General features: G+C 38.3%; 1 protein-coding gene and 1 pseudogene across 4 annotated transcripts in view; one reads left to right on the top strand and one right to left on the bottom strand.

Annotated features, from left to right (window-relative positions):
* Positions 1–7,375: 7,375 nt before the first annotated feature.
* Positions 7,376–21,247, top strand: part of LOC101704327 (sulfotransferase 2A1) — a 65,841-nt gene continuing 51,969 nt past the window's right edge. The window contains exons 1-2 of one of the 4 annotated variants that reach the window (XM_087200804.1): positions 7,439–7,457; positions 7,661–7,767. Coding sequence is in view for 1 of the 4 variants with exons in the window: in XM_013066168.3 (XP_012921622.2) it covers positions 7,403–7,457 (55 nt within the window). In the remaining 3 variants the exon portion in view is untranslated. Of the gene's footprint in view, positions 7,458–7,499; positions 7,592–7,619; positions 7,768–21,247 lie in introns of those variants that run through there. The other 3 variants (XM_013066168.3, XM_087200805.1, XM_004867033.4) reach the window with 3 other exon arrangements.
* LOC101703954 (tRNA (guanine(6)-N(2))-methyltransferase THUMP3 pseudogene) lies at positions 13,482–15,131 on the bottom strand (annotated as a pseudogene).

The following is a 21,247-nucleotide window of genomic DNA, read 5'->3' as shown; positions in this document are numbered from 1 at the left end:
TACCTTATACATTAAAATGTATATTTTTAACATGCATGTATGAGTTGTGTAGAGGTAGGTCACTTTTGATGAACTAAACACTCCATGTAATTGACAACCACATTAAGAAACAGATCAGAGGCTTGGGCTAAAGCTCACTCACTGGTAGAGAAAATGCTTAGTGTAAGAGCCTCTGTATTCAATCCTCAACATCAACGACAAAAATAGAGAAACATATCATATCTCCTCTTCCTTCCCCATTCTTACAAGATTTACCACCCTCTGATTTCTGACAGCATAGACCCATTTTGTCTCTTTTTGTATTTCATGTAAATTAAATCATACCCTTATGTCTACTTGTTGTACTCAACATCATATGTATGGGATTCGTTTGTGTTGTGTGTAGGTGTAGAACTTGTATTTTCATGGGGACGTAATTTCTGCTGGTAAAGCATCATGATTATTTATGCTTCACAAAGGCGGTCACAGTGGTAGTTTCCACATGTCAGAATGTGAACATATCTTTCTGAGGATCAGAGAACAACCCATTACAAGCACTGACTCTGGAAAAACACTGTTCAGCTTCCCACCTCAGCTTGTCGCTTAGCAGTGAGATGTCTCACTACATCACTTTGCCGCTCCGATGAAGCCTTTTTTATCCAACTCTCAAGTGGAAGTAATAGTAGGTCCCTAGGTTGGATAATAGCCTTTATAAAAGAGCAAATATTGGCCATATTTCCCTCCCTCAAATGGGAGTTTATCCATTTGACGTTAGCTGGTCCTTCGATTCATTTCTTGGGTGTGGTCCATTTAGATTTCAGGTTGTTCTACCTCAGAGTAGGCATTTTCCTCCGTGATGTATCAATTTGTCAGTCTTCTCTGCACACATTTCACTGCAGAATTTAGCAAAGCACTTTAAATAGCATCCTGGTGGGTGCATGTGGGATTCTATAATGGGGATCCCACTTATTTTTCTCTTACTCAAGGGCTACAGTTTTTTCTCTTCTGTTGAGTTGGCCCTGAGGAATATGAAAGACTGGTGGCTCTCTAAAAGGACCAGCAGCACTATCAGTGAGAGTTTGTTAGGGATACAAACACTAGAAATTCTACCTGGACCTACTGAGCCAGAAAACTCGTGGTGGTAACCCAGGAACCTGTTTTCATGAACCTGCCAGGAGACATTGAGCCATATTAAAGATAGAATGACAGGACTAGATGGTGTGAGGGTGTGGCTCTTCACCACAAACTCTTGTTGCGCATACATGAAGCTCTGGGTTTGATTCTAGCACATCAAAATGAATGAATAAATAAACAATCCCAAAAAGCTGGTTTTCATGTCGGACAGTGAGGCAGTCTACTGTGTAGCCAGAAATGTTGCTCCCCCCTGAGACAGACTACAGAACAGTTCAGGACAGAGGTGGAAGCCCCATGCAAATGAAAAAGACAACTTCACTAATAGGAAAGAGTATTGTTTGGGCCCATTGTGTTCCCAACAACCACATAAACCTGTGGTAGTTTACCAGGCAGAACTGAAACATGCATTCATATTAATATTAAGATCTCCATTAGTTTAATCTCTAAAAGTTCTCTCAATTTATCTCAAAAGTTGTTCATATATGTTGGACTTTAAATTGAGTTGTTCTGAATATTTCACTCCAGAAAGTCTGCTATCTTAACAGTATTAAGTTTTTCAACTCATGTATAATGGGTATCTTTCTGTTTCTCTGAGACATCTTTAATTTCTTTTTCAAATTTTATTTTATTGATACATTTTAGTTATACAATATAATGACATTCATCAATGGAAATTTGCACCTTTACATAATCGCTCTTGGTTCTTATTTTTTCCCCCTTCCCTTGCCCTCCCTTCAACCCCTACATCCTACCCTATTTACAAAGACATTCTTTCCATTTTTTCATTTTCTCATATTAATTCCATTCCTTTCTTTCCTTTTCCCTACCCCTCCTACTTTCCCTTCCCCTTTGCTTCCCATTTCACATTTTCTATTATACCTTTTAGTCCTTATTTACACTTTCAGTTTCTCACACTAGAGAGACTATTCAGTATTTACACACGTGTGTCCCATTTATTTCACTTAAGAGTATGGCCTCAATGTGCATCCATTTAGTTATAAATTTCTCTAATTTCTCATTTTTTATGGCTGAGTAGTACTCCATTTTATTAAAAAACCACATTTTCTTTATCTAGTCTCCAGTTGATGGGCAATTGGGCTGCTTCCAAGTTTTAGCTATTACAAATTGTGCTGCTATGAACATGGGTGCACATATATCACTGTGGTATGATTCTTTTAATTCTTTGGGGAATATACCCAGCAGGGGAATAGCTGGGTCAAATGGGACTTCCAGTCCTAGTTCTTTGAGGTAACTCCATAGTGACTTTCACAGTGTTTGCTCTGGTCTACACTCCCACCAGCAGTGGAGGAGCGTTCCTCTTTCCCCACACCCCGCCAGCATTTGTTATTGGTTGATTTCGTGATAACAGCCATTCTTTCTGGGGTGAGGTGGAATCTCAGAGTTGTTTTCATTTGCATCTCGTGAATGACCAGCAATGTTGAACATTTTTTCATATGTTTATTTGCTGTTTCCACTTCTTTGTCTGAGAAATGTCTGTTCATTTCAGATACCCATTTTTTGATTGGGTCTTTAAATTTGGGAGGTCTGATTTTTGTTAAGTTCTTTATAGATTCTAGAGAGTAGACCTTTGTCTGAGGAACAGCAGGTGAAAATATTTTCCCACATTGTGGGTTGCTCTTCACACTGCTGGTGGTTTCTCTTGCTGTGCAGAAGCTTTTTAATAAGAAGAGATCTCACTTGTTGATTGTTTGTGCTACTTCATGGGCAACTGAGGTTTTGTTCATAAAATCTTTTCCTATACCAAAGTTTTCAAGAGTTCTACCTAACCTCTGTTCCAGCCGGTTCAGTGTTTCTATCTTAATATTTAGATCTTTAATCAATTTCAATTTGAATTTAGTGCATGGTAAGAGAGTAGGTCTAGTTTTAATCTTTGGCAAGTTGAAACCTAGTTTTTCCAGCAGCATTTATTAAAGAGGCTATCTTTCCCCCAATGAGGTTGTTTGGGTCCTTTGTCAAAGATGAGGTTGCTGAGTGTGTCTGGAGTTGTTTCTGCATCTTCTAATCTGTTCCTCTGGTCCTCACATCTGTTTCTTTGCCAGTACCATGCTGTTTTTATCACAGTAGCTTTGTAGTATAGTATCAAGTTGGGGGATATGATACCCCCTACCATGTCTCTGTTACCTAGAAATGCTTTTGCTATTCTAGGTCTTTTCTTGTTCCAAATGAATTTTTGGATTGTTTTCTCAAGGTCCATGAAGTATGCTGCTGGGATTTCAATTGGGATTGCATTAAATCTATATAGCAGTTTTGGAAGTATGGTCACTTTCATTATGTTGATCCTTCCTAACCAGAAAGAGGGGATGTCTTTCTGTTTTCTGATATCATCTTCAATCTCTCTTTTCAGAGTGCTGTAGTTTTCAGAGAACAGGTCTTTGATTTCTTTTGTTAGGTTGATTCCTAGGTATTTCAGTTTTTTTGATGCTATTGTGAAAGGAATTGTTTGCCCTATTTCTCTCTCATTGAGTCTGTTGTTCATATAGAGGAAAGCTAGTGATTTCTGTGTGTTGACCTTTTATTTAGCTACTTTATTGAATTTGGTTATGAAGTCTAGAAGACTTTTGCTGGCATTCTTGGGGTCTCCCTTATACAGTGTCATGTCATCTGCAAATAATGACAATTTGACTTCTTCATTTCCTATCTTTATTCCTTTTATTTCTTTCTCTTGTCTAATTGCCGTGGCTAATGTTTCCAAAACTATATTGAACAAGAGTGGTGATAGTGGACATCCTTGTTTTGTTCCTGATTTTAGTGTGAAGGATTTCAGTTTTTGACCATTTAGTATGGTATTGGCTGTTTTTCATAGAAGGCTTTTATCAGATTGAGGTAGAGACCATCTATTCCAATTTTTTGTAGGGTTTTTATCATAAATGTGTGTTGGATTTTGTCAAATGCTTTTTCTGCATCTATTGAGATGATCATATGGTTTTGTCCTTGGCTCTTTTGATACAGTTTATTACATTGATTGATTTGCATATGTTGAACCATCCCTGCACCCCTGGGATGAATCCCTCTTGGTCAGGGTGTATGATTTTCTTGATGATCTACTGAATTCTGTTTGCCAGTATCTTATTGAGGACTTTTGCATCTATGTTCATTAGTGAGATTGGCCTATAGTTCTCTTTTTCGGTTGGGTCTTTCTCTGCTTTGGGGATCAAGGTGATGTTTGCTTCCAGGAATGATTTTGGGAGTATTGCTTCCCCTTCAATTTCACTGTAGAGTTTAAAGAATAATGGCAGTAGCTCCTCTCTAAATGTCTTCTAGAATTGAGCAGTGATGCCATCAGAACCCAGGCTTTTCTTGGTTGGTAAGTTTTTAATTATGTTTTCAATTTCATCATTGATATTGGGTTGTTTAGAATTTTTAGGTCATCTTCATTCACCTTTGGTAATTCATATTTATCTAGGAATCTGTCTGTTTCCTCTGTGTTTTCCATGTTTTTGGCCTGTACGTTCTTGAAGTAGGTATTGATGATCATCTGGATTTCTGCTGGATTCATTGTAATTTCATCCTTTTCATTACTAATTGCATGGATTTGAGCCTTTTCTTTCCTTTTTCTGATAAAGTTGGCTAAGGGTTTGTCAATTTTGTTTATTCTTTTGAAAAACCAACTCTTAGCTTCATTGACTTTTTGTATTGTTCTCTTAGTCTCCTGTCATTGATTTCTGCTCTGATCTATATAATTTCTTCCCTTGTATGAGATTTGGGTTTGTCCTGCTCTTCTTTTTCTAAAGCTTGAGGTTCAGCATCAGGTTGTTTAATTGGGCTGGTTCTGTTCTCCTAATATGAGTATTCACTGCTGTGAATTTCGTGCGTAAGACTGCTTTCATTGTGTCCCATAGATTCCAACATGTTGTATTATCATTGTCATTTAATTGTAGTAACTGCCTGATTTCTTCTTTAATTTCCTCTGTGACCCCTTGGTTATTCAGAAGTGTGTTGTTCAATTTCCATGTGTTTATGAAATTTTTGCAGTTTATTTTGCTATTGATCTCCAATTTCATTGTACTATGGTCTGATAACATACAGGGGATAACTTCAACTCATTTGCATTTACTTAAATACATTCTATGAGTGAGAATGTGGTCTGTTTTGGAGAATGACCTGTGTGCAGGTGAAAAGAATGTGTATTCTGATTTTGTGGGATGGAATGCTCTGTAAACATCTGTTAAGTTCATTTGTTCAAGAGTATTTTGAGTTCTAGCATTTCATTTCTTATTTTTCATCTAGTTGATCTATTTGTGACAGTGGAGTATTGAGGTACCCCACTGCTATTGTATTAGTGGTTATTTGATTTTCCTTTCTTTCTCTCTTTTTTTTTTTTTTGGTACCAGGGATTGAACTCAGGACCTTGCACTTGTGAGGCTGGCACCGGAACCACTGAGCTAAATCCCTGGTCCAGTTATTTGATTTTTCATGTCTGTTTATATTTATTTTATATAGTTGGGTGCACCAGTGTTTGGTTTATATACATTTAGAATTGTCATCTCTTCCTCTTGGATTTTTCACTTTACAAGGATTTAGTGTCCTTCTTTGTCTCTCTTAATCAGTATTGGTTTGAAATCCACTTGATCTGCAAAGAGAATAGCTACTCCTGCTTTTTTGTGTGTGTTCCTGTTGCATGGATTATTGCTTTCCACCCTTTAAGTTTCAGTCTATGAGTTTGTTTTTGAATTAAGTACTTTTTTTTGTATGCAGCATATTGTTGGATCTTCTTGACTCATTCTGTCAGTCTGTTTCTTTTGATTGGTGAATTGAGACCATCAGCATTGATGGTTACAACTGATACATATTGACTTATCATGGTCATGACTTTTTCTTTTTGTTAGATTCTCCCCCTTTGCGTTTAATTTCTTGTCGTGCCTGATGGATTCATTCTGCCGTGCTTCCTGGCATTGTGATCCTCTTTGTCTTTTCCTAGGATTTTGACTAAAAGTTTTTGAGTGTTGCTTTGGTATTCAAGAAGTTCCTAAGGTCCTCTTTGTTATGAAAGTATCTTATTTCTCCATCAATTTTGAAAGATAGTTTTGCAGGGTACATCAACCTGGGTTGGAGGCTCTTTTCCTTTAGAGCTTGGAATATATCACTCCAAACTCTTCTTGCCTTGAGGGTTTGCATTGAGAAGTCTGCTGTGATTCTGATGGGTTTTTCTTTCTATGTGATTTGTTTCTTTTCTCTAACTGCTTGTAGATCTTTGTTCTTTTGTTGGATTTCTGGAATCCTAACTATTATATGCCTATGTGTAGATTTTTTTGATCAAGGCTAGTTGGAGTCCTATGTGCCTCACTTATCTGTATGTCTAGTTCTTTTCCCCTGCTTGAGAATTTTTCTGCCATTACTTCTGTGAACATATTTTTTATGTCATCTGCACGCTCTCCTGCTTCTTCATTGATTCCGATCAGTCTTGTGTTATTCTTCTTTTCATCATCTAGTAGCTGCTGGATTGATTTCTCATGGTCCCTTACAATTTTAAAGCAATTTTTCTTTTCCTGGTCACCAATTGCAATCTTATCTTCTATGTCTGAAATTCTGTCTTCACATTGGCTCATTCTGCTGCATAGACTTTCAGTGGAGTTTTTAATCTCCTGGAAATCTGTTTGCATCTGTTTTATGGATTCAATTTGTTTCCTATATTGGCATTCCATCATGTTCCTCATCTCTTCTATTTTTTTTTTCTGAATTTATTTTTTTCAAATCCTCTTTTGTTGCCAGTTACGGAAGTCCAGGTGGTTGATTATCAGAGTGTTCCATCTTGTTTCCTTTTGGGATTGCTGTAGGTGATCTGGAAGTCTGGTTTTGAGGCTTGTTTACGTGTCTTCTCATTTCGACTGGGGGGCGGTGGTGATGGTGCTGCTGGCAGTCAAGCAGCTCACCTCCTCTGTGCTGGGAGTGGTGGCACATTGATAGGGAAAAGTTTTAAAGTAAGTTTAGTAGATTAGCTATTAAAGTAGTTGTAAAACCAAAGTAGGTAGTGTATCCCTTTAAATGCTTGCCTTAGCCCATTGCTTTTGTTGTTTAAAGTGAAGGTTATATAGCTCCTTCGATCTGTAGCTCCACTATAGATAACATCCTAGCTCTGAAGAACAAAGTGAGAATCCTCGAGCAAACTTGTGGTGTGTGTGCCTTAACTGTCATGTGTTCAGGGGTGTAATCAGTGACAGAAGCCACCTGTGTCTAACCATTAAACAGGAATTGGAACTTTATTTACTGAACAAAGACCACTAGGGATGAGATAATGATTGACAAATGTATAAAAGGTGATGGACAAAGAATGGAGGGCAGGGACTCTGACCAGATCAGTTTCTGGAATTCTGCCTTGCTAACAGGTAAAAACCTTTGTTATTTTACCTGAATTCTTTGTCTCTGTGCATTTCTTTCTGTGATTCTGGAACATTTGGTTCCCTGACCGGGAACTGGGAAAGAAGTGGCCCTTTTGGGCATCAGCCCAAACTCCACCCAAGTAAGCAGCTCTCCACCTCCTCAAGGGGAATGGTGCACCCCTGCCACTAATTTCCAGGTTCCCCAACAGGACACAGAGACCCGCCCACCAGTGGCAGATAGCCCGAACCTGAGACAGAAGACAGCAGAAGGAGGGCTGCTGCTGTTGGTGTCTCATCTATCACTTTCCTTTTCTGGGTGAGAAACCCCTGGAAATCCCCCTAATTGTTAATTTTTGGTTTTGTTTGTTTTCTCTTTGTGAATTTGTATTTTGGAACTTTGGGCAAATACAGCTCAGGGGCCTGATCATCCCTTGTGCTTTGCCATTTGGGGAGGTAACTCCTCCCATTTGTTTTGGTTCACTTTGTGAACTTTAGGCAAACATAGAGCAGGGTCTCGATCACCCCTTGCACTTTGCCATTTGGGGAGGCAGCTCTTCCCATTTGTTTTGGTTATGGTTAGGGGGCCACTGGGAGGGAATGTAATAACCTCTGAATAAATGAGTGAATGAAAGAATCTTGGCTAGGAGAGTGAATATAATGAGCTGTGAAACTTTATAGGTGGTCTTGTCCATGTTCCAAGACAAAGGGAGGGGGTATTTATGCTCAAAGATCCTTCCCTGAGTTGCGGAGCTTGCATGCAGTCTGTCCCGTGATTCTGTAGTTGCATTTAACAAAGGCACAACAGTGGGTTTAAGCAACAGCCTACCTTAGCCTGAACAGACCTTAAAGTGGCTGAGAGGCCCACAGCCAGGCAGGCAAGCAAGTGATCCCCTACCTTTGTCTGTCTTGCGTCTCCATACAAGGGTACCCATCCACACACCAACACTCTGATCAGTCCATCATGGGGACAGAAATATCTCATCCTACTGTTTTGGAATGCATGCTTAAGAATTTTAAGAAAGGTTTTACTGGAAATTATGGTATTAAGATAAAACTCCCAAAACTTAGAGTCTTTTGTGAATTAGAGCTTTGCCCAACTGGGCCAACTGAGAGATCCCTAGGTGAGGGTCTCCTTTGGTCCATCTGGCTAACAGTCACCACCCCTGGATGGGAACATCCAGATCAACTTCCCTATATTGATTTATGCCTCAAATTGTGCCACAGAATGCCTCCTTGGCTTCATATGTGCACCCTGGACGCAAAAAACAATATCTTAGTCCTCCATCAGAAAGAGGATGATGCTGGAAACAAACTGGTCCTTTCAGATTTGGGCCAAGAAAATTTAGACTTTCCCCCTCCTTTTGTGTTGCTAAATTCACAGGTGCAGAGGAGGTGGGGACAAAAGCATGAGAACTGCTTGACTTTAGTGCACCTGAGGGTGCATGCTGTGGTCAGACTCAGAAAGGATCAAATAGGGCTTGCACTTAAATTGAAAAAAAGAATTGAAAAGAGAAAATAAGTAATGGATTAAAACAGCTAAGAAAGCTCTGAAGGGCATAAAACAAAGCCAGAGGAAGAGAGAAATTTGACAAGAGAAGTCAAGTTACAAATTTTAGCTAATTGATAAATGTATCTGTGTTTCAGTTTGAATTGATGTTTAATTGGTGTGCTTAAAATATTTCTTGTACATTGTAACTTCTTCAATTGTAATTATAGGGTTAACTTGCTCTTTTCTGTACTTTGTTGATAAAAAACTCAAAGTCACTACCATTCTATTGTCAGCCAACCAAAATTAAAGTGTAACAATCTGAGAACAAAAAAAAAGGACACTTTAAAAATTTTAACAGCTAAAGACAAATTTATGACAAAAGGCCTATAGTGAGATAAAAAAATATTAAAAAGCTATAAGTAAAAGAGATGCAATTTTGATGTAAGAAATTTTGAATGTTTGTCTTGTTAGAAAGATAAAAGAGATATACAAGACCAGAAGGTTTAGGTATGTCAAAAGATGTACAACAGTGATTTATCAAAAAATATGTACACTTGTCTGTTGGTTTCAAGTTTGTTATGAAAAATTTAAATATGTTTACATTGATTGTCATCAAAGGGTGAAATTCTAAGTATGTTACTAATATGTGTACATTGGTCATCTTCAAAGAGTTTTAGAGCCAACAGGTTACAATATGACCTCCTCCTTTATAGTGAGTTAAAAAAAACTGTTGGGAAAAGGCACAAATGAACACACACACAAAAAGGCACAAATATGTCTGACCAAGATGTAACAGAGATTTGACTTTAAAAAGGACAAAAGGAGGGTAGATCCAGAGAAAAATGTCATTTATTCTCTGCCAAGACCCCTCCAAAATGCTTCAATTATTTGATTCCATCTTTGCTACCCATTTTCCTAATTGGGAGGACTGCAAAAAACTTTGTAGAACTTTGTTAACCCCTAAAAAATGCAGAGAGTTTTAGGAGAAATTAAAAAGATTAATGCCCCTAGAATGGTGGGAGACATGCAAAATCCAGATGCTTGGCATGAACAGAATTTTTCAGTAAATATGCAGCCTGATTGGAATCCCAGTACCCCAGTAGACCAAGACAGCTTAAGAAATTATTGAACGGACCATTTGGCAGGGATACGAGCTGCAAGTAAAAGACCTACAAACATGGTTAAAGTGTCAGAGACTCAACAGGAGCCTGACGAGACCCCTGAGAAATTTTATGAGTGGGTTTGTGAGGTCTACAGAATGTATACACCATTTGACCCTGCTGTTCCAGATAACCATCAGGTACTCAATATGACCTTTGTAACTCAGTCAGCTCCAGATATTGGAAGGAAAATACAGAAGCAAGAGACTTGGGAAGGCATGAATATAATGCAATTATTGCAATTAGCTAGGAAAGTGTAAGTGAACAGAGAGTCAGTGAGAGAGAGAGAGTGAGCAAGGAGGGAAGATGAGCAAGATAAGAGGAGAGCAGTGGCTATGGGAGCCAAGAAAGAGAAAGAGAAAGAAAGGGAATGAAACCAGAGGGAAAGCGAAAGAAAGGCTTTAGGTGTAAAGACTTAGAGTTTGACCAGTGTGCGTATTGTAATGAAAAAGGACATTGTAAGAATAAGTGCCCAAGGCTCAAGGAAAAGAAAAAACATGACTTGAAGGAAAAAAAGGATCCTGGCACATTGTTGCCTGTGATGGAAGACAGTGACTGACACAGACCGGGCTCAATGTAGCTAGGTCCCCATGAGCCCATGGTCGATGTAAAGATGGGGGCCAAAATATGTCCTTAATGGTGAACAGTGGGGCAGAACATTCAGTAGTAACAGCACCAGTCACCCCTCTGAGCAGAAAGCGCATCCAAGTGATTGATGCCACTGGAATTTCAGAAAAGCACCAGTTCTGCTACAAAATGACATGTGAAATTGGAGGACATAAAGTGAAACATGAATTCTTGTACATGACAGAATGTCCAATCCCCTTACTAGGAAGAGATTTATTATCCAAACTGGCAGCTGCAATAACTTTCACCCAACCAGGAAATGCGTCTCTGCATTTAGACCCAGGAAGAGATCTCATCAGGATGGTAACTACTAAACGGGAGGATGAATGATAATGTTACAATGTGGAGGATGTTTGCCAGTCTCCACAAAAATTAAAAACTGTTTCCTGGAGTATGAGCACTGGAATCGCCCCCAGGCTTAGCTAAGAATCATTCACCCATAGTTATAGAATTAAAAGACCATTAGGCCCCCATTGCTGTAAAACAATATCTGATGTCCCAGGCAAGCTCAAATTGAAATCAGGCCCTATCATGAAATTAAAGGAATTTGGACTTATAAGAAAATGTAAGTCACCTTGGAACACCCCTTTGCTGCCAGTTCAAAAACTTGATGGGGACTATAGGCCAGTGCAAGATCTACGGGCTGTAAATGACAGAACAGTAACACTGCACCCAGTGGTCCCTGATCCTTGTACTTTTCTGGGTCTATTACCCTCAGAGGCAGGATGGTTTACTTGTTTGGACTTAAAAGATGCCTTCTTTTGCCTTCGCATTGCTCCCCTTAGTCAACCCATCTTTGCATTTGAATGGCAGGACCCAAATGATGGGAAAAAGACTCAGTCTACTTGGACCAGACTGCCACAAGGATTTAAAAACTCACCCATGCTTTTTGGGGAAGCGCTAGCCAAGGACTTGTTTGCCCCCCATGGAACAATATAGCTGTGTTCTGCTGCAGTATGTGGATGATTTAGTGTTATGCAGCCCAACCCAAGAGCGGTGCTGGAAAGGAACTGTATATAAGGAATCATGGAAGAAAGCCCAGATTTGTTTACAGCATGTTAAATATTTAGGATTTCAAATAACACAGGGCATGCATTGCACACTGAATCATTCTGGTAATGTTCACCATGTCATCCAATATCTCAGCCTTCACCTAGTGTTGAATGAGTGAGGTACATAGTTTTCTCACTCAATACTTTAATATGTGGAATAACTGATTGCATACTTTATGAAATTGTTGAGAATGTCAGCTTTCCATAATTATTATGGATTACAATACTATTACAACTATGATTACAATACTCCTAGCAGTATTAAGGAATGAAATAAAAATAATGAAATGATGAACCGTTTAGTAAAATGTTATAATTTCATCTTATGGTGTTCATTATTGTGTCTGTCTAAAGCACATGTACATTGCTGGGATTCTGCTTGGATAAATTCAACTATTTATTGAAGTATATTAGACATGGCCTGATTATTGGTCTCCCCCACCAGATGTATAAAATGGCCAGCAACTGAATCAGTCAGATTCCTGTATAAGCAGCTCATTTTTCCCCAAATTAAGTTTTCATTCAAAGATACATCAGTTTTTTCTCTCATCTTTGACCACCACCAACAAAAACATATCTGACAGGTTCTTGTTTGGATTTTGAAAGCAACACATGCTTTTGTGTAGTGAAAGAAAAAAAAATCTACTTGGCTTATTGGTCCCACACCTCATCTACCAATGTTTCTGCTGTTCTTTTTTTTTTTTTTTTTTTTTTTTTTTGGTACTGGGGATTGAACTCAGGACTGAGATTGCAAGGCAGGGGGCAGAACCACTGAACTAATTCCCCAGCCCTGTTTCTGTTATTCTTTACAAATAGAAATGTCATGTACTAGTAATAACTTTATAATCCCTTTCATAAGTCTTAGTCCAATTTTTGATCTGTGTATTAATCTGAATAAGAGATGCCTATTTTTGTTTTTCTGTAGACCTTGTGAAATTTCATCTTGTCCTGGGCAGACACTATCACAAAATGTAATTATGCATTATTTTTTGAGGGTGGGATAAAGAGAACTTGAAGAGCAAAGCTTCATGGGCAATAGGAAGTATCCTAAGATCTTATGATTATGTTCCCTGCCTTTTATATAGGCCAAGGTGGCTTTCTACTTGACACAACAGAGAACAGGCCATAAAGTCTGAAAATAAAATGTTCTAAAATTAGACCTCAGAGTATTTTCAATAATCATCTGCAAAGCATTTTAAAGAAATTACTAACTTGAAGGCTGAGGCTGGAGGATCACAAGTTCAAGCCCAGCCTTGGCAACTTGGAAAGGCATGTTCTCAAAACATAAAAATAAAGCCAGGTGTGGCGGCATATGCCTGTAATCCCAGCTCTTGGGAGGCTAAGACATGAGAATAGCTACAAGTTTGAAGCAAGCCTGGGCTACATAGTGAGTTCAAGGCCAGCCTGAACTACACAGCAAGACTTTGCCTCAAAAAACAACAAACAAACAAACAAACAATAAAGAATAGAAAGGGCTGGGGTATAATCTCAGTACTGCAGAATAAAGGTCTGGAGAGAAAGCTCATTTGCCAAGGTCCTGTGTAGAATCCCTAGTATGGAAAAAAGAAAAAGAAAAAGAAAAATACTAATTGCAAGCCAGCCCCTCAAAACAGTTCCCAGGAAGTCTCTGAAAGGCTCTGCTTCTTAAATCTTTAAATTTCATCATATTGTAGTCACATTTTTTGCTACACTAGGTGAAGAGTTTCAGACTGGTTAAAATACTGCAGACCGCATTTCTGTTAATATTTTTCTCTCTTTGTGGTGACATTTCCAGTGTTGGGAAGTAGGAATCATCATTCTTTGTATTACCAAGGTGTCCCTCTTTCTCCATCTTGGTCTGAAGAATGAACAAAAGCTTGAGGTGTTCATTTCAGAAAATAAACTACAGCATGAAGATCCCCAATATTTACCCAGACCATATGCACCTTTTGCCATACATGTGCCATTCCAGATAATGCCTTGGCAAAGCACTTCTTGTCCTGGGTAAGGCATATGGCTCTGCCTGTCCCAGGTCTACAGACATGGCTCATCTCCCTCAGGCAAGCTAGATAAAGATTCCAGTTTCTCTTTTTGGAGCCCATCCTTTTTCCAAATGGCATATCTGCTGCAATGATATCCACAGAGCCAGTTCTCAGCAGAAGATTGCAGCTATCCCTCTGAACAGCATCAATGGGCAAGCCCCAGGAGGATTTGCTTTCTTTAACTTGGCTCTTGGTCAATAAAGATGAGATATTATTGGCTGCTCTTTTTACAGCCAGTGGACTATTATCACCAGTAATATGATAACAGTTAGACCATTCAGTAGACCCCTCTGTTGGTATTGCCCCTGTTCCACACATTGGATCAACTGTTATATCAATAGGTTGAGATGCACAGAGCCTGAACATACCATAAGCAAGAGTTGATCTAAGAGTTGTTGGTCATGTAATATTTCTGCAGTGGAGACTCTCCTTAGTCAATGCAATACCTACAACCATTTCATTATCATGGATATTCAAGAGAACCTCCACATCAAAGTTGGTCTTGTCAGCCTCCACTTGAAATGATCTTGAACAGCACCCCCAAAGTCTCTTGCAGCCTCATTTGAGGTAAAGCAATGTTTCTCTCCTGCCCTGTTGCATGTGACTCTAAACTTTAGCACCTGAGGCTCAGTTTCTTCTTTTGAATGTTCATCAGTCTCATCTTTGGAAGATGCCAGGTCATCACCTACTAATGTTGATATCTCTTCTTTGATGGCTGGATTTTCATAATAGTCTAAGATATGTGAATCTACAGCATTGTCAGTAAACCCTCTAGTATATCTCTCATCTAATTTGTCTCCTTGTCTGTTATCAATTCTCTGTTTATTTGAATTCTGACTCATCTTTTTGCACTTTATTTTTTTCTTCTTGAAACAGTTGTTAAATTCCCATACTTTTAAAGGATCTGATCATGGGAGTTTTGCAGCCAAGTCTTCAAAATCTTTCAGAGCTTCTGGCTTAGTTTTTTTGAACTGGAAATCTTTAAACTCCTCAATAACCACAAATAAGTTATCAACTGATTGCAGACAGTGAACCTGTGCCAGACTTTCCATTGAAATGTCAAAATATATCTTGCTCCAATCTTTGCTGATTTTGCATGGTGATCCCAATTTCTCTCTGATTTCACCTGCAGCTGTTTGCTCAAAGCCAGTGGGGACAGTGGCCCCAATAGTGATGTGATGATGCTCAGACTCGTTTCTGGTGCCACTTTCTTCTGTCACTGGTACAGATCTCTGGTTCTCATGAAGGTTCACATCCAGAAGCTTGTTATTAGCTTCTTGAATGTCAGACATTTTGGCAATGTTTCCAAGATCCCTAATAAAGTCCCTCTTCCTACTCCCACCCAGCGGGATCCATGGTCAAAAGAATCTTGGGAGGTGAGCTGCTTCCAGTGCCCAGGAGGAGGCTTCCAGGCTGCCGTACCACCTCCCTCAGTGCACAGGAGGTAAGCCACATGGGAGCCAGCAACAACCCCCACCCCCATCAAAATGAGAAGACACATAAACAAGCCTCAAAATCAGACTTCCAGGTCACCAAAAGCAACCCTAAAAGGCAATGATATGGAACACTCTGATATGCAACCACCCGGACTCCCTGAACTGGCAACCAAATAGGATCTGGAAAAAGTTAAATCAGAAATAATTTCTCAGATAACAGCAGAGATTGTGCCCATAGTACAAGACATGATTAATAAATCTAGAGAAGACACAGATAAAAAATATAGCAACTGAGGAACATGATAGGATCCCAACATAGAAAACAAATGGAATCCATAAAACAGATACAAACAGATTTCCAGGAGATTAAAAACTCCATTGAAAGTTTATGCAGCAGAATGAGCCAATGTGAGGACAGAATTTCAGACATAGAAGATAAGATTGCAATTCGTGACCAGGAAAAGAAAAGTTGCTTTAAAATTGTAAGGGACCATGAGAAATCAATCCAGCAGCTGCTAGACGATGCAAAGAAGAATAACATAAGACCGATTAGAGTCAATGAAGAAGCGGGAGAGAGTGCAGATGACACAAAAAATATGTTCAAAGAAGTAATGGCAGAAAAATTCCCAAGCAGGGAAAAGAACTAGACATACAGATAAGTGAGGCACATAGGCCTTGATCAAAAAAATCTACACATAGGCATATAATACTTAAGATTCCAGAAATCCAACAGAAGAACAAAGATCTACAAGCAGTTAGAGAAAAGAAACAAATCACATATAAAAGCCCATCAGAATCACAGCAGACTTCTCAATGTAAACCCTCAATGCAAGAAGAGCTTGGAGCAATGTATTTCAAGCCCTAAAAGAAAACAGCCTCCAACCCAGATTGATGTACCCTGCAAAACTATCTTTCAAAATTGATGGAGAAATAAGATACTTTCATGACAAAGAGCACCTTAGGAATTCATGAATACCAGACCAGCACTCCAAAAAATTTTAGACAATATCCTAGGAACAGACAGTGAGGATCACAACCCCAGGAAGCCCAGCAGAATTAATTCTGTGGATGCAACAAGAAAGTAAATGCAAAGGGGGAGAATCCAACAAAAAGAAAAGGTCATGACAATGAAAAGTCAATACATATCTGTACCGGCTATTTATCATATTCTTGTGTCTACTTTTTAATAGGGTTGTCTATTAATGAGCTGTAAGAGCTCTTTATATATTCTGGTCTTAGGGTCTATGTATTGTAAATATGGTGTGTTTAAGGATTACTTTTCATTTTCTTAATGATGTCATTTAAAGTTCTAAATTTTGATGGAATCTCATATATCAATTTCTTGCTTTTATACATCATGTTTTGTGTATCCTAGGAAATTATTGCCTACCCTAAATTCATGAACCTTTTCCCTTATAATTTCTCCTTAAAGTTTTATACTTTTAGTCCTTCATATTTAGCTTCATAGATCCTTTCAAGTTATTTTTATGTATGGAAATAAGGGGTTGAGGTTAATTTTTTTACATACAGATACCAGGTGTTCTAGTACCATTTGCTGAAAACACTATCTTTTCCTCTGCTCTTGAATTGAGTTTATGTTCTATGAAATGTTAATATTAAATAATCTTTCAAAATTTAGTGGACCATGTATGTGTGGTTCTATTTCTAGATTCTCTGTTTTATTCCATTGATCTGTATGTCTTTCCTTACACCAACACTGCCTTGATTACTGTAGCTTTAGAGGAAGTCTTAAAATTAGGTTACTAAATGTCTTCCAACACTGTTTTTTTTCTTTTCACTTCTCTAGGTCCTTTGTACTCCTACATAACTTTTAAATTTCCATATCCAATTCTTCCATATCCAATTGTAGCAAGTATACATAGACCTGAATTTTTATATATACCTTGTGTTTTCTAATCCTGCTAAATTCAAATATAAGTTCTAGGGGCTCCTAGAGATTTCTTAGTATTTTCTCTGTAGATGATCATTTCATCTGCATATAAAGATTTTGCTTCTACCTTGCCAATCGTATGCTAATTATTTCTTTTTATTGCCAGACTATTGTGGTTTGGGCCTATGTTCCAAAGTTTAATGGATGGATGAAGAGTAGGCCTATCTTCCCTTGTTCTCCACCTTAGGGGAAAGCATTGTATCTTTTCCATTCATATGTTCATACGTTGACTTATGGGGGTGGATCTTTCAATGCTGAACCAACACTGTCATCCCTATGATAAAACCACTTTCTACACACTGCCAGGTCTGACTTCTAATAGTTTGTTTTGTTAAACAAATTTTTATCTATGTTCATACTTTTTTCTTCTATTATCTTTATCCAGTTTTAGTATTAGCACAATGTTGATTTCCTAAAATGAGGGGAAAAGTGTTCCTTCTTTCTTCTGCCTTAAATGTTTGATATAATTCATCAGTTAAAATGTATATGAGCCTGTTGTTGGCATATAGGTAGGTTTTCAAACTAGGAATATACTTTCTTTAATAGGTGCTATTCAAATTTTATATTTCCTCTAGAGTCAGTTTCATTAATTTGTCTTCCAAGGTACTTCTTAGAAGTTGTCAAATGTATTTCAAAAAAGAATTTTGTAATATGCTTTCTATATCCTTTTAAATTCTGTAAAATCTGTGGTAATGTAGTCTAAATCTTGATATGGTAATTTCAAAAATGTATAATTGATATTGTGTAATAGGAAGAAGAGGTCTAAAGGAGCAGGGGAAGTGGGAGGGGTAGGAGAAAGGAAAGAAGGGAAAAGAAAAAATATGAGAAAAGGAAAAAAAACGGAAACAAAGTCTTTGCAAATAGGGAAGGGTGGAGGGGGTGAAGGGAGGGCAGGGGAAGGGGAAAGAAAAATAAGAACCAAGATACTCATGTAAAGGTACAAGATTCCAATGATGTATGCAAGTGTATTTTATGCCTAAAATTTACCAATAAATTTAATGGAAAAAAAAAAAAGAAAATCTCAGGGAGTGGGGAAAGCCAGGGAGAGGCAGCGAGATGGCTCTGCGGTGGAGCCAGACTGAAGTTCTACACCCGCGCAGGACGAAGGCAGGCCTTTCCTCCCACTGCCTAGTTACGGCTGCCACCACAGACCCTCCGGGCTCCAGCACCCTGCGGTCCCCGTATTCTCGGACCACGCCGCCGGAAGCCACTCACCACCTCTGGACCAGCTAATATTTTGATACACAGGTGCTCACCCACTGATCCAGCCCAGAAATGAATAGGAAAATTGTTCTTATTTATCAAATATTCCAATGAAAACATTGTGGTCTTCTATATGGGTTTAGATTATTCATTAGATGGGTTTTCTATTAAGATGATAGAAGCCCACTTGGAAATGAGAGAAGCCTAGATGATTTCTTAGCTAACCCTGGAATCAGTAGATCATATATTTGTGGGATATGCCAGACCAGGAGGCTAGAACCCAGTTTCCTTTCCACAAGAAAGGAGAGAATGAACTGTAGATGCCTGGAAGCAATAAAACAAGTGTAGAGATCTGTGTTATCTCTCGTGCTCCCTTCACTCTTTTTCTTACTGTAAAAGACCCCTACCCACCTCTACAGGGTGAGATGTTGATTTGAGGCAAATAGACCTCTCTATGTCTCAGGAGCTAGTTTTGAATAAATTCTTTTTCCATTTTACCAAAATATATGAAGTCTTTTGATTTGGCCAGCAGTGATCAAAAAAACCTAAAGTTATAAACCTACATGGCCAGTAAGATCAATGTAGAGATACATTATTGCTGTGATAAAGGTAAGGTAAAATGCTAGGTATAATGAAGTATGGGTCCCCTTTCACCAAACCTTTCTCTGCAGAGCTGCCCCCATGTGCCTTTCTCTTCTATTTCAGAGGAGAGATGCCTCACAAATGCATTAAGAGAGAAATAAGAATTTATTATTATTGACAAGTGATTGAAACGTTAGAAAATAGAAACAGTGTTCTTGGAATTAAGATGATCAGGGAGGATAGAACAGAGTTCAAATCTAATAGGTTAGGAAGGAAACACTTGGAATTGATGCTTGAAGAAAAATAAGGCCTTGATTTTGTGCTGATGACTAGGATGAAGTGCTAGAAAATATTTCCTCTGAGAGAACTGATGGTACATATTTATGGCCTTTAACCTTTCACAATACTGTAGTTCTATCTCCCTGTTTCCTATCATCTATCCTTTATTTTGCTTTATATTTTTATTTTAGGTTTCTCATATGTGATAAATCATGTACATTTAAGCTTGTGTGTCTGATTTATTTCACTTAACATTATAGTCTCATTGTGCATCCACTTTCCAACAAATGACTCGACTTTACCCTTCTTTATAGAAGAGTAGTACTCCATTGTATATATATTACATTTTATTTATCCACCCATCAGTTGATGGATATATATGCTTATTCCATTATTTACTTATTATGAATTGTGCTGCTGTTTATTTGGAAATAGCTTTGAAATCATTATCCACAGCACCAAGACCATTTCATTTCATTCAATTCTAGACTGAGTCATCACTTCTCCCTGTGTATGTGTGTGTATTCTCCTTTTTTAAGACTTTGGAAAAATGTCAGATCTCTTTGGAAATTAGATATAAAAGTTGTGGTATTTTACATTTGTAGGGAAAGTTATATACCTTAGAACCTATTGCTAAGTGAAATACGTCAGACCCACAGGCTTAAATACTATATGGTTCTCTTATATGAGAAAACCAAAATATAAATATAGAGCCAAATAAAAGAAAGAAAATACGGGATTTAAGCACAATGGAGTACCACGTCCCTATAAAGAAGATAAATTTGATTTATTTGTAGAAGTATGGATGCACCTTGAGAACAGAAGTGAGAATTAAGTGAAATAGATCAGACATATGTTTAAATATTGCATGGTTTTTCTTGTATGAGGATCCCAAAGTATAAATGAAGTGCAAATTACAAGAAAGATAATGGAAATCGGGGGTATAGAAGTATTGTAAAAGTTGTCATAGACAGTGCACATGAAACCACTTGTTTAAATATGCTTTTGGAAAAAAAAGTTTATTCCAATGAACAGAGACTAAAATCAGGGCCTAAAATTGGAGATTATTGCAGCTAGGATTCTAGCAGGGAAGGAAAACTATACTTACATAGATTTGGAGAAAGGTGCTATAATCATAAGGATTGGTTATGTCTTGGATGCTTAATGATGGTCTTCTCAGGTGTGTAGACAATCACTGAACTTATATACTCCATTTTGAGTTCATTTGTTCTATTTACTGAGAAGCTACTGTTGTGTGCTGAAAGCAGACTATTTGCTTTGTCCTGTTTGTTGAGGCGTGGCCTGACATTTCCATCTTTTTGCTGTTATATACAGAAAAGTGATGGGGTCAGGAAAGTGAGCACAGCTTCTCATGGCTGCATGGGTCATCACAAATGGGTCATGGGGACATCCTACATGGATAAAAAATCTTGGAGGACAGGAACATATCAAGGATGACCAGCATTAGCATATGCTAATTGGTGATTGCTTATATACAATCCTATAAAAATTGTGAAAGAAGTCTGAGAAAGCATGGCCCAAATAAGAGACAGAGAATGATATGAAGAGGTCCAATAAATGGAAGAAGTCATGTAGCCCAGCCTGAAACATCAGTCCATGAGTTAGACAGGCAGTGTTCAATTTTTGAGAACTTGTCTGTCAGCTTTTTAGCTGCTGCCCATGCTGTGCCTGAGTAATTGTAATGAAAACAACCTTCTTCTCCTAGAAAAATGCATAACCAATGTCTCAGCAGTTCAAAGATCCAAACCTTGTCTATTCTGCAAAACCACTGCTTCCAGGGAGTCTACCTGGTTCTGTAAAGTGAGAATGGAGTTGACTATTTCTTTGAGGCTGTCAGAAAGGTCTTGAGAGAGGGCCTGATAATGGATTAGGGACATAATTAAACCTGTTATGCCAGTCCCTGCAGTGGCAATGATGCCTTGACCAATAAGCAGGGGAATTCAGTGTATGGCTCTATGCCATTCGATGAGGGATA

Source organism: Heterocephalus glaber, unplaced genomic scaffold, assembly GCF_053883595.1.
Source record: "Heterocephalus glaber isolate CG9 unplaced genomic scaffold, H.glaber_assembly_v1.0 deba00001744, whole genome shotgun sequence".
NCBI lineage: Eukaryota > Metazoa > Chordata > Mammalia > Rodentia > Bathyergidae > Heterocephalus > Heterocephalus glaber.
This window is presented reverse-complemented; position numbering and strand designations above follow the sequence as displayed.